Here is a 12402-nt window from a genome sequence, read left to right as displayed (position 1 = left end):
GGTGGTAACCACAGGCCCCTAGTCCCTTTCTGAGGGATGGAATACTTCAGATATGCCACCTAGGGACATTCTGGAGAGGTCCAGGCAAGGGCATCTGAAAATATGATAGTGGACACAGAAGATGCAAGGCACTTAAGCTCTTGGTCACTGAGCCCCATTAATTCATTGAGGGTCTGGGGCCTCAGCTTCCCCATTTGTGAATGGGGAACAGGCCCCAGCCCTGCCTTCAAAGTGCCCCTCCTTTCCCTGTAACTCTTATCCCCGTGGTGGTAGCAGGGCTGCCTGGAGCACACCCCAAAGCTTATGGATCTGCAGGGCAAGGGGTGTACAGCTGGGGTGAGGAAGTGCACTGGGGAGCCTGCAGGTTGGACCGGTGCCATTCCACACCTCAGCTCAGTTAGTTTTGCAAATAATCTCATTTCACTGCCCAGGAAAAGAGGATCAAACAACTGCCCTTGGCATGTGCTTTGCACCTTGCCCAAGGGTGTATGCTTCCTAAGCAGATCTGCACACCATCCTGCAGATAGCACCAAGGAAGTGACTAGCCTCCCAAGTCCATGGTGATGGGGTGAATCCCCTGACTTTAGTAGGGTAGGACCGATTGTGCAGGGGTTGGCATTAGGCTGCCAAAGCCAGGACTAGCTTTATAGGAGGGCCACACGGATTGATCATCAGAGGCCCAGGCATGTCCCAGAGACAGCAGAGGGAGAGCCCAGGCTAGGGAACAGGGGTAGCAGGAATGGGAGGTAGGCGACTAGGGCAGAGGGAACAGCCGTGTTGGGCGGGGCAGCGCAGGTCTTGCCCGCTTGCCCCAGGCGCAGCACTGCACGCGTGAGGCAAGGGCGTCGCCCGGAGGCCACCGGCTTGGGGGCCAGAGAGGGGTGCCTCAGTCCCCGCCCCCACTAGCCTCGCCGGGTCGCGCGTGGGCGCGGCGGGCGCCGATTGGCTGGCGGGAGCACAGGCGGGGCGGGCGGTGGCGGCGCGGAGGGGCGGGTCACCCCGCAGCCGGGCCTCGGCCTCCACCGCTCGTCGCCGCGCCCCGCCCGCGCGCCCGCCGCCGCACGTCCCCCGCTGGCGGCCACCATGAGCACAGGCCTGCGGTACAAGAGCAAGCTGGCGACCCCAGGTGAGCCCGGCTCCCGCCCGCGTGCCCGCGCGCGCCTTTGTCCCTGACGCCTGCCCGCCTCTCACCGTGTCTCTCCGTCTCTCTCCTACCCGCCCGCCTGGACCCGCCCGGACCTGGACCCGACCCGGACCGCGACCCCGGCCCGAACCCGGCAGAGGACAAACAGGTACCTGAGCTCCGCCGCCGTTCCCCTTTTAGCAAGACCGGCTGGCTGTCACCTATTGTGGCACGGATGCTGCTGGCTCCCAGGCACGACCCCGCCCCCGCCAGCCGTCATCTGTCCGTGTCGCGATAATCGATTGTCTGTCAGGGCGGCGTTGCCGCGCCTGGAGCTGAGCAGGGAAGGAGTGGGCTCCATGTCTGGCCCCCTGACCCTCACAGCAGGAGCCTAGTCCCCTCCTCAGGATGGGAGGATGGGCTCACGGTATCTCTCCCACTGGTCCAGCGCCAGCGTCTCCTTGCCGACCTGGCTCAAAGGCCATGTGCAGGAGGTCTTGAGTGAAGCAATGGTCCTGGAAGGCCACAGGCTGGGGAAGAGGGGTCTCTGGGTCCACTAGCCAGTGCATGGTCCCTGACCACTACCATGGGGAACCTCTGGTCACCCCACTTCACACCCCTGCACCTTTATGCTCCTCTCCCTGCCACACACAAATTCATATACTCTAGACTGTAGCTGGGCCTCTTCCTAGACTGGGAGCCTCCAAGCCTGGTCTGAGTCATCCCAGGGACCAGAAATGGTCTTCAAACCCAGTGGGTACGGATAGGCTTGTGACCTTCTAAAGGGGCTGGCCTGGTCCCAGCCCTCTGAGAATAGGAAGTTGACCTGGGCATCCCCTGTGAAAATTCAACCAGGCTGGGGGTTAAACCAAGCTGCTGTGACCTGAGAGAGAGGGGAGGGGAATGGGTAAGCAAGTGAGATAGGGGCTCTCACTTGCCCTGCTGATGCCCTGCTGGTTTGAGCTCAGCCAGGTTTGGGGAAAAGAAGGGCCTAATTCTGGCACCACAGGAACCATGGCAACTCCCATCAGAGATGGGGGTTCGCACATAGCACTCATAGCAGGGAGGGAACCTGGATTCCTAGCCCAAGGTATAGCAGGGAGGGTAGGAACAGCTGGCACGTGGTGTGAACTGGGAGTCTACTGACTGCCCAGTACCAGTCTTCTGGCAGGGACATGCCCCACCCAGGGACTGATGAGTCTCATTGAGAGGGACTCCCCAGGGAACCTGAGTAGAGAGCTGCCTCCCCATCACAGCAGGTTAGACAAAGCCTGAGATGCAGAGATGTGCTGCCAAGCTATTGTTCAAGGGAGAGGGAAAGAGTGGAGGATGCTGAGACCAACCTGCTCAGCTTCTCCTGGGACTGTGAGTGACCCAATCTTGGCCTGAGGGCTCTCTGAGTCACCAGGCTTGGGCACCTGCTGTTCCGCACCAACTAGGTTTTCTTGCCTATTGCTGCCAGGGTGGAGACCCCCCCACCTCCTGCTGAGTTGTAAGCCCCTTCAGTCCTGTATCTGCCCATCCTTTGGTGGTTAGTTAGGAGCCAGCCAGTCCCATACCCTGCCCTAGGCTCAGAGGGAGAAGGTATCTCAGAGGCACATGGAGGGAGCCACTAGATGGGGCCAGGTGGTCAAATGTTTGGAATGTACCCCAGTGAATCTGGGGGAGGCCAGAAGCACACAATAGCTTCAGTGTGACCACTGAAGTCATTGAAGACCAATTGAGTCTCAGCTTCTCCAGACCTCCTTTTTACTCTACACAAGAGGTTCAGAGAAGCAGCTGGGGGGGGGGGGGGCGGGTGGTAACTCTGTCAGCCCTCTATGTCCCCTTACCTCCTCTCAGGCAGCAGTGGGGGCTCTGTTGGCTTTGTTGCTGCTTCCAGAACTGACTTGGGTGATTCTAAGAATGGAAATGCCTAGAGAGTCTCAGACACCAGGAGGAGGTGGGCGCAGCTGTCATACAGCTCCGGAAGCCCTGAGGAATATTTGTTGTGCCTCAGTGACTAGAGAAAGAGGGTGACAGGGCCCTTCCCTTGGGACTCCCCCACTGAATGCACAAGCTTTGACTGGGCCTAGCTGGATGATGGGGCAGGCAGGTCAGGAGCTAGGAGTGAGAATTTTTGCCTCTTGACATGGGCTTCTTAAAAGCCTGTGTCTTCCCTTTGGGGAAACTGTGGCAGTCTGAGACCAGCAGGCTCTTTATCAGGGTGTGGAGGATTGAGACTTCCTCCCAGCCAGAGGCCAAGGCCAGAGCTTTCTGTGTTTCTGGATATGACCGGGGGTCCAAAATATCAGACTCTTTTGTGCTTGCTGAGCTGAGGCCTATGTCTAAAGTGGACAACACTGGGATAGAGATGGGACTCAGCCCAGAGATTTCCTACAGGACAGGACCACAGGAAGCTGGTAGTGTGAGTAGGCTTTCTGGGAACCAAGACTGGCGGAGGGGGTGGAGGTGGTTAAACTGGGAGAGCTAGGGGCCTTGGGCTGCCCCCTACTCTGGGATGAAAGGCTCTTTGTTCCCAGCTGTGGACCCACCCTCTTCCTCAGGTACCAGGGGCTCCAGGCCCAACAGCAGGACCAGGGCCTGGACAGTGGGTAGGCAGCCCCTCCACTGGGGGAGCCAAGAAGGAAGGGCCTGCCAGAAGGAGGGGTTGGTACTGCTTGGGGAAGGGGGCCTTCTAGTTCTACAGGGGCACAATGACCAGGGACACACCCAGTCATCCTGGAAACTTTCTAGGCTCCTTTCCCTACTCTCCCCCACCATTCCCAGGATGCACTTATACTGATTCTGATGACATCCTGGAGGTGGAGGTTAAGGAAAGTTTTGGTGACCCACAGAGAATGCTTTCCTGGCCCAGCAGACTTACAAGTTTCCTGGAGTGGCCATACCAGAGTAAAGGCCTAGCTGGCCTAAGTTCTCCAATTCTGCCTTTATAGAGTAGTGGCCCCTACTCTATACTCCCACCTCACTTCTGATGGCAGGGGCCGGCTGGCTACTATGGTGGTGGCATGCATTGTTAGCGACATTTTGCTAAGGTTGGCCAGGTCTTCCAAGACTGGAGGGAAGGGGGTCCTCTGTATGTAATCTGGCCGCCTCCACCCGCCCTGTGCCCTTCACCCACCCTAAGCCTCTGCTGGGGGTGGGTAATGGGCAGGCCGAGCATGGGCATCACAAGAGAGGTGGGCTCTGTCCTCCACGGGTTCCCGGCATATCTGGGGACACCGTGCCAGGAAAGAATTCCCTAAGCACACAAGTAGCTCATGCGTGCGAACCACAGTAGGTCATCACCAAGGAAGCAGGAATGCTAGAAGTGATGGGTCGGTGGGTAGTGGTTAGGGGCTCGTGCCACCACCAGGAGGTTTTTAGACGGAGCCTGCGAAGAGAGCACGCTTGTTGAATTGGGTTGGGTCGCGCTCGGTTTCGTGTGGGTCGGGAGCGGCCCCTAACGCCCTCTGGCGGGCGGAAGCCGCGCTGCGTTTCGGGGGATACGACGCTCGGTAGCCACAGGCACCCCTCCCACCCTCAATCCGCGTGCGGACCTGGCCCCTGCCTGTGATCTCACTGTTCAGACGCCTGGACCAAAGCCGCGGGTGCCACTGCGGGGCTCCTTGTCCACGCGTCGCCGCAGCCCGCCCCTTCGCCTCTGCTGGGCCCTGCCCACCGCAGCAGTTTCCCGGTGGCTCCGCCTGCGGCCCAATTTCCAGGCGACTGTTTCCCGGCGACGGCGGGCGGGGCGTCTCTGCTACCCCCTGCAGCGAGCTCCCCCGAAGCCCCGCCTCTGGTTCGGGTGCGGGAGCCAGGCCTGCCGAGGTTGCGACGCCGCCACAGCTCAGGGTAGGCCCGCAGAGGCAGGGGGATGGCTCGCAAGGCCTTTGGGGTCAGCGGCCCCCAAAGTTGGCGATATCCCCTCTCTGGGCCTCAGTTCCCGAGTCTGCAAAACGGGAGCGAGAACAAGATTTAAGGGCGGTAACACGCGTAAGTCCCTCGCGAAAGCCCTGCTCGGGTTGGCCCGGTCTGGTCTGGGGTCTGAACGTGGCCGACAGGGTTTGGAGGGTCGCCACGATGGACTCGCTGGCAGCACCCCAGGACCGCCTGGTGGAGCAGCTGCTGTCACCACGGACCCAGGCCCAGAGGCGTCTCAAGGTGTGTGTGTGTGTGTGTGTGTGTGTGTGTGTGTAAAGGGGGTGGAATGTGGGTCAGTGTGTGCAAGCTTGCTTGACCAGGACCTGGGAGCTCCGGAACATGGTAGGGGCCAGCAAGACGCGTGTCCCCTGGTGGTGGATACCAGGGACCCTTTGGTTGGGAAGGCTCCAGGCAATTGTCTATAAATAGCCCTGGCTCTGTGCTGCAGCCAGCCACCCCCAGTGCTGGATCTGAGCCAGATAGGCCTCCCACCCTCAGTACTCTCAGAAGAGGTAAGTGTTGAGGCCTGGGCTTCTCCTGTCTGTGAAGTGCCTTGTGTGTCTGAGGGGTCTCAGTCCTGATACCTTCAGACCACAAAGGGAGCCAGGGAAGACAGTTGCCAATGCCTGCTGAGGCCTGGCATTCCCTATCCTCCCCATAGTCTTGGGTCCCTGCAAAGCCTCTTGCTGAAGCTGGGGAAGGAGTGCCTTTTCCTGCTACCTCCCTCACCAGCCTTCCCACCTCCAGGCCTTTGTCCACAAATCCTCACCTCATTTTTGCCAGTGAAATGCCCCACCCTAGGTGAGGACTGTGCCATCTGCTGTCTCCTCATCCTGAGCAGGGTAGAGGATAGGGCACTGGGCTGCTGCAGAGAAACTCCAGAGTGCCACTGACCTTCCCCAATCCTGCCCCCAGGATATCGACAAGCAGTACGTGGGTTTCGCCACACTGCCCAACCAGGTGCACCGCAAGTCAGTAAAGAAGGGTTTCGACTTCACACTTATGGTGGCTGGTGAGTGGGCCAGGTTGCTGGGTGGAGTGGCTGGGGCCTCTGGCCAGCCAGGCTTAGTTGTGGGGAACCCATACCTAACTCAATTCCTTCACTGTACCTGTGGCCAGGTGAGTCAGGCCTTGGGAAGTCCACACTGGTCCATAGCCTCTTCCTGACTGACCTGTACAAGGACAGGAAACTTCTCAGTGCTGAGGGTAAGTGGCCCGCACACAGTCCTGACACTGATTTACTAACCCTATCCTATAATCCTTTGAAGAGCACCCTTCTAGGTCTACCCTCCTTCTCATGTTGTGCATCCCTATTCAGAGTCCAGAAAGAGTGGGCCAGATCACAGTCATATGTATGGCCAAGGTCAAGGCACTAGGATAGATGAGGACAAGAGTCCTGGTTGTCTGGGGTAGGGCATAAAGGGTTGGAGTGGCCCCATACTAACAATGCCTTCCTCCCCATCCCCCTGCAGAACGCATCAGTCAGACAGTAGAGATCCTGAAGCACACAGTGGACATTGAGGAGAAGGGGGTGAAGTTGAAACTAACCATTGTGGACACACCTGGTTTCGGGGATGCTGTCAACAACTCAGAATGGTGAGGAAAGCCTGACTGGGGAATGAATCCCTGACCCAGCCAATCCCAGCCTCCCTGTGGCCAGTGGGTGGTCCTGACAGCTGAATTAATGCTCCCTCCACCCACAGCTGGAAGCCCATTACTGATTATGTGGATCAGCAGTTTGAGCAGTATTTCCGTGATGAGAGTGGCCTCAACCGCAAGAACATCCAAGACAACAGGGTGCACTGCTGCCTGTACTTCATCTCCCCCTTTGGGCATGGGTATGTCCTGGAACCAGGCTTAGGGCCCATCCCCCTATAGTGTATTCCCATGGCTGTACCTATCACTGCACCACGACTACCCTTACCCCTTACCATGCACATCCCTGCCCCTGGCTGCTCTCTGCAGGCTGCGGCCAGTGGACGTGGGTTTCATGAAGGCTTTGCATGAGAAGGTGAACATCGTGCCCCTCATTGCCAAAGCTGACTGCCTGGTCCCCAGTGAAATTCGGAAGCTGAAGGAGCGGGTGAGCCTGCTGTGACAGAGGGGACTTGGCCAAAGACTGTGGGGCCAAGAATGCTGGGAAAGCTGGCCAGCCCCATTTCTTGACAGCTCTTGCCCCTTCACTGCAGATCCGGGAAGAGATAGACAAGTTTGGGATTCATGTATACCAGTTTCCGGAATGTGATTCAGATGAGGATGAAGACTTCAAGCAACAGGACCGGGAACTGAAGGTAAATATGCAGTGGGGAGGGGATGGAGATAGCCAGGGATAGAGAACTGGAGGCCACACAGGAGCCAGAGTAGGGCTAGACATCCAAGTCCAATCTGATGAGGGCAAGAGTCGTTTGTCCTGGAGGTAGAAGACCTATACCTTCATTGCTTTGTGGCTGATGGTGGGTCATTTGGGCCTCACCTAGATGTTAGTGAGTCACGAAGCCCTTGCCCAGATTACTATGACCTTCCCATGGGTAAACAGCTAAAGAGTCCAACCCAGTTGTCATAGAGCTGTGACATCCCCTAACTCCCAGAGTGGTGGCTTTGGGTGCCCCAGCTAGAGTGACAATTAAGACCCACCAAGACCAAGGGCAGAGATCCACTGGGTCAACAGAGCATGGACGGGGCATCATACCAAAGGTATGGGCTCAGCCTGTGGGGAGAGAAAGGGAAGGAAGCTAGATTGGTGGTTCTTGATGTGGAAGGGGTCAGGAAGTGAGAGTTTGGTTGGGCACAATCTGGCAGAGGCCTAAGGGTGTGCACTGCACAGACCATGGCTGCAGTGGGCAACAAAGATGTCAAAAGAAGAACAATATCAGGTTGACTTTGGGGGGAAGTGGATAATGGTGATGCTAGAAGGGCGTGCTTCGGGGTGCTAGCCCCCTCGCTCCCCCTTAACCACTAAGCCTGCGCTCATGTGGTCTGGGCGTGAGCCCTTGCTCCCCTCCCCCAGGAGAGTGCTCCCTTCGCTGTTATTGGCAGCAACACAGTGGTGGAAGCCAAGGGGCAGCGGGTCCGGGGGCGACTGTACCCCTGGGGAATCGTGGAGGGTGAGTTGATGCATGGGGCACCTTGAACTGGGTGGGAAGGCTCCCTGGGCAGATGCCCACCCACAGCCCACTTCTGCCCCATAGTGGAGAATCAGGCACACTGCGACTTCGTAAAGCTACGCAACATGCTTATCCGCACTCACATGCACGACCTCAAGGATGTGACATGTGATGTTCACTACGAGAATTATCGCGCACACTGCATCCAGCAGATGACCAGGTGAGCCATCCCCACACATTGGAACCAGACTTCACACCTCTTGGCCCTGGCCATGTCTCTATAACTGAGGGCTGGTTGGCAATGCCCAACCAGGGCTCAATCTTGTCCTAACCCCCAAATCAAATCCACAGTGCTTGCTCTCCCCAGAATTAGCTCAGGGGTTTTGTATCCCAGCCCATCACTCTGAGCCTCCTAGCAGCCATTTCCCTCCTTTATCGCCCCCCCCCCACAGCAAATTGACCCAAGACAGTCGCATGGAGAGTCCCATCCCCATCCTACCACTGCCCACCCCGGATGCTGAGACTGAGAAACTCATCAGGATGAAGGATGAGGAGGTTGGTGGGAGTTGGGGGTGGAGCCAGGACTGGATGTGACCGCCTGAAGGGGTGGGGGTAGGGTCTGGCCTCTCCCGCTACCTTTCTCACCTGCCCTCCCTCGGTTCTCCACATCCCTCAGTTAAGGCGCATGCAGGAGATGCTGCAGAAGATGAAGCAGCAAATGCAGGACCAGTGACCCCTGTCCCAGCTCCGCGTCGCCAGTCGCCACGGATAGACCACCTGCACCGGGCTGGCCCCTCCCACCCCTGGACCCCAGATTGGCCTGGATTCCATCCTGGATTCACCTGGATCTCAGTCGGGCCTGGACCCAACCCTAAACCCAGAGGGGCCCTGACCGGACTTTTCCCGACCCAGAGACAAGGAGCCACAACCCCATATGACCCTAATTTATTCTCAGTATCAACCCCTCCCAGGTCATTTGTATCTGTTTTTGAGGGGCCTGGACAATAGCCCCATCCCAACTGGTCTTGGGGGAGCAGGCACTAAGTTGAGCACAACTTCTGAGATCACCCCCATCCCCAAGAAAGTCACAGCAACCAGATTCCAGGCCTTGTTCAGGCATGCACCTAAACCAAGGCAGAGGAAAGAAATGGATCTCCAAGGTTCTGGGCCTGTTCCCCTAATCCAGTGCTGCAGAGCACACTTTGGAGTCCTCTGTGCTGTTCCCATGGGCCATGCAGCCTATGCTGATTCCCTACTTTGTGTAGAAAGGGGCTTCCCTTACCACCTCACACAAGGTGGGGACCAAAATAGGCAGGGTTGGGCACCTGAAGCAATTCGGAAACATCTAGACCAGAAGGCTGCTAGTAGGGAGAGCAGGCAGAGGGTGGGCAGGGGACCTATGGCAGCCCATGCTCCTTCCCCACATCCTGGGCCGATCTAGAGGGCTCCAGGAACCGTGGACAGTGGCTCATTCCCTGACAAACCCAATACCTAAACATCTCCCTTAGCACTGTGGTGCCAGGATCCCTAGCCCTTGGCCTCCTTCATCTCTCCACCCGCATGATTCTTCCCCCAACATCTCATGATCCGTTTTGTTCAGTTGTGAATGCTGTGTCCTGTCCTGGTGACAGGAGAACAATGTTGGTGAACGTCGCAGAGGGTGTCCTAGTATTCCGTGCGCCCCTGGGAGCGGGTGGGAGCGGAAATGCAAACCGTCAGCAGGCCTTGATGATAGCGCCCTATCTGCTGCTGCAGCTCCGGCCCACGCCACCTCGGGGTTATTTCTGTACAGGAGGCAGCACTGTGGTCTGTGGGCGAGCGTGAGGTGGCTGGCTCTCTGGTCAACGCCTCCCGCTCCAGAGCAAGCTGGGCCACCATCCTCTCGCCATGGACTCCCGTGAGTTTGGGGTCGTGTCTGCAGTTTCTTGGACAGACCCAGTTTGGGAGACGTTTCGTTCGTTTATACTGCAATAGGGAGAGGGCTGGATCCTACTTAGAGGGGGATTCTGACCAGTGCCTAGGTCGGTTGGGGTGGAGAGGTGTGCGGCTGAGGCCACAGGCCTCGGGATGGAGCCAGGCCCAGTGATCCCGATGTCCAGGGACGCCGCACAGGTGTCCCACCGGCCGACCAGCTCATCGCAGCCTTTTCTTACAGGGCCACACGGGGCGCTGAGCCTACTGCTCCTACTGTTGGCGCCCCCGAGCCGCCCAGCCACGGGTTGCCCCGCGCCGTGTAGCTGCGCAGGGACCCTCGTGGACTGCGGGCGACGCGGGCTGACGTGGGCCTCACTGCCTGCCGCCTTCCCGCCTGACACCACGGAACTGGTGCTGATGGGCAACAACTTGACGGCACTGCCACCGGGGCTGCTGGATGTGCTGCCAGCGCTGCGCGCGGTGTACCTAAGCGCCAACCCCTGGCACTGCGACTGCAGCCTGGTGCCGCTGCGCGCGTGGTTGGCGGGTCGCCCGGAGCGCGAGCCCTACCGCGACCTTCGCTGCGCCTCGCCCCCTGCACTGCGCGGCCGCCTGCTGCCCTACCTGACCGAGGACGAGATGCGCGCCTCCTGCGAGCGGGGTCGGCTCTGCTGGGGGGCGCTGGGGGCTCAGCTAGCGCTGCTTGGCCTAGGGCTGCTACACGCGCTGCTGCTGGCGCTGCTATTGTGCCGCCTGCGGAGGCTAAGAGCCCAAGACCGTAGACCGCACGGGCTATCGCTGAACACCCCTCTGGTAGCCGAACCCGCAGGAGCTGGTGCGTCCTGAGAGAAGCACAAAGCACGTAGGCCTGCAAACTCCACAGGACGCTGTCCAAGGATCCCTCTCCCTAACCAAGATCCCCCTGGGTCTTCTCCCCTGCCTGATCTCCCAAACCCACCGGGCGGGTAGGGTCAGATCTATGTGGGTTGGAAATGTTGACAAGACGAAGTTAGGAAACCCTGTGCCCTTCACACTTAGAAAGATGAAGGAGCCTAGCTGCAACTGAAACACTGTGGAGTCTTCCCAAACTCCACGACGAATAAACCATTTTCCTGATCTGGCTGGTCTCTGTACCACATGACCTGGAATTCCCCTCCCCTTATTCCAGAAAAGACTCCAGGAATATGGTCCAAGGGGACACAGTCACATTTTCACACAAGCCGAACTGGCCTGGCGCCTACAGGAGTCTGGGTAGATGTGAAGGTACTGTGAACAATAAGGAAACTCAGAGCACACTCAGAGGAATAGTTCTTTTGAGTTGTGGGGGCCAAGAGGATGTTCTGAGGGTTCTGAGAACAGCTCAGAAGATGAGGTGTCTCTTATCAGTGACCCTGATGAACGGGCAGCTTTCAAAACAGTCAGGGATGGACTGAGGTTGGGGTGATTGCATGGTGAGAATAGTCAAGTGGGGCCAGTGGTGCATCTGGAATTCCCTGGACTGTCAGTGAATCAGCCTCTGGAGTGTATACAGGGTAGGATGATTGAGGCCATGAGAGGTGGAGTCCATGGAAGGCCCCTGCAAGTGTGAGTAGATGCCAGGTGTCTCTGGCATGGTGTGCCTAGAGTGATCCAGGACTTCTCCCACAGTTCCTGGCTCCTACAGGTGCCCCTAAGTATCCTCCCCATCCCATTTCCCCATTTCACAGCAGCAGCCCCAGCCTTTGGCCCTTCTGATGAGGCTCAAAGCCCACTTCTGCTTGAGAGTTCTGTCCCTACTAACCACCTCACAGCCTCTGCCTCCCCAGGCTCCCAGGTTGCACCATATTGACCCTACCTCCCAACTAGGACTGTACATGTGCCCTTCTTTCTGCCTGGCACACACAGCCCTTCACATTGCTGTTCCTTGCTCACCTCCTGCCTCTCCAGCTAGTGCCCACCTCATGCCATTTTCCTCAGGAAGTCCTCTTTGATTGCCCAGACTAGCAAGGGGCCCTCCAGTCCCTGGTCTCCTGCTGTCCTCTCCTGCCCTTATAGCTGAGCAAATAGTCTTTGAGGCCTTTGTGGGTTACCCAAGTATAGCACAAGACTGCTAACAAGGGGCACAGTGTGCACAAATGAGGGGTGACACCTTTTTCATCATTGGAGTCAGGCTGAAAGTGCCTAGGACAGAGTCCCTCTCCTGCCTTTGGTTTGGCTCCCACCTTACTGACCCTGTGAATAATAAAGGCTGTTCTCTGAGGACCCCAAATAGGACTCAAATCTGGGTACAGGAAGTCTCCTCACCTCTGGGTATAGGAAACCCCTTCTGGCTGCCATTGACCAGGTTGGGGAGGCTGTCACTGACATGGCCTTTGTCCT

At 58.0% G+C, this 12402-nt stretch overlaps 2 protein-coding genes across 3 annotated transcripts; both read left to right on the top strand.

Moving 5' to 3' along the window:
• The first annotated feature begins 988 nt into the window (after positions 1-988).
• Septin5 (septin 5) lies at positions 989-9783 on the top strand. 2 transcript variants are annotated; one of them, XM_076859083.1, is made up of 12 exons: positions 989-1126; positions 1282-1292; positions 5942-6038; positions 6146-6232; positions 6499-6622; positions 6730-6864; positions 6992-7109; positions 7216-7317; positions 8034-8130; positions 8215-8350; positions 8583-8685; positions 8807-9783. In XM_076859083.1, the coding sequence occupies exons 1-12, from the start codon at positions 1084-1086 to the stop codon at positions 8861-8863; spliced, it is 1110 nt and encodes a 369-aa protein (XP_076715198.1). In that variant the 5' UTR covers positions 989-1083; the 3' UTR covers positions 8864-9783. The 2 variants fall into 2 exon arrangements, with proteins under 2 accessions (XP_076715198.1, XP_076715271.1); XM_076859156.1 differs by lacking the exons at positions 989-1126; positions 1282-1292 and adding an exon at positions 4644-5266.
• On the top strand, positions 9691-11164 carry Gp1bb (glycoprotein Ib platelet subunit beta). Its single transcript, XM_076858957.1, is given in 6 exon segments — positions 9691-9885; positions 9888-9937; positions 9939-9959; positions 9961-10035; positions 10037-10094; positions 10096-11164. Coding segments are annotated over 6 exon segments (1194 nt in total). The 3' UTR covers positions 10891-11164.
• Positions 11165-12402: the final 1238 nt, after the last annotated feature.

The sequence above is a fragment of the Callospermophilus lateralis genome, chromosome 1 (genome assembly GCF_048772815.1).
Source record: "Callospermophilus lateralis isolate mCalLat2 chromosome 1, mCalLat2.hap1, whole genome shotgun sequence".
NCBI classification, from domain to species: domain Eukaryota; kingdom Metazoa; phylum Chordata; class Mammalia; order Rodentia; family Sciuridae; genus Callospermophilus; species Callospermophilus lateralis.
This window is presented reverse-complemented; position numbering and strand designations above follow the sequence as displayed.

Coding starts and splice junctions, on each gene's coding strand:
- Septin5 (XM_076859156.1), top strand. CDS start 5,186: ATGGACTCGCTGGCAGCACCCCAGGACCGCCTGGTGGAGCAGCTGCTG. Junction 8,131..8,214: donor CCCCTGGGGAATCGTGGAGG/GTGAGTTGATGC, acceptor TCTGCCCCATAG/TGGAGAATCAGGCACACTGC. Junction 8,351..8,582: donor TGCATCCAGCAGATGACCAG/GTGAGCCATCCC, acceptor CCCCCCCCACAG/CAAATTGACCCAAGACAGTC.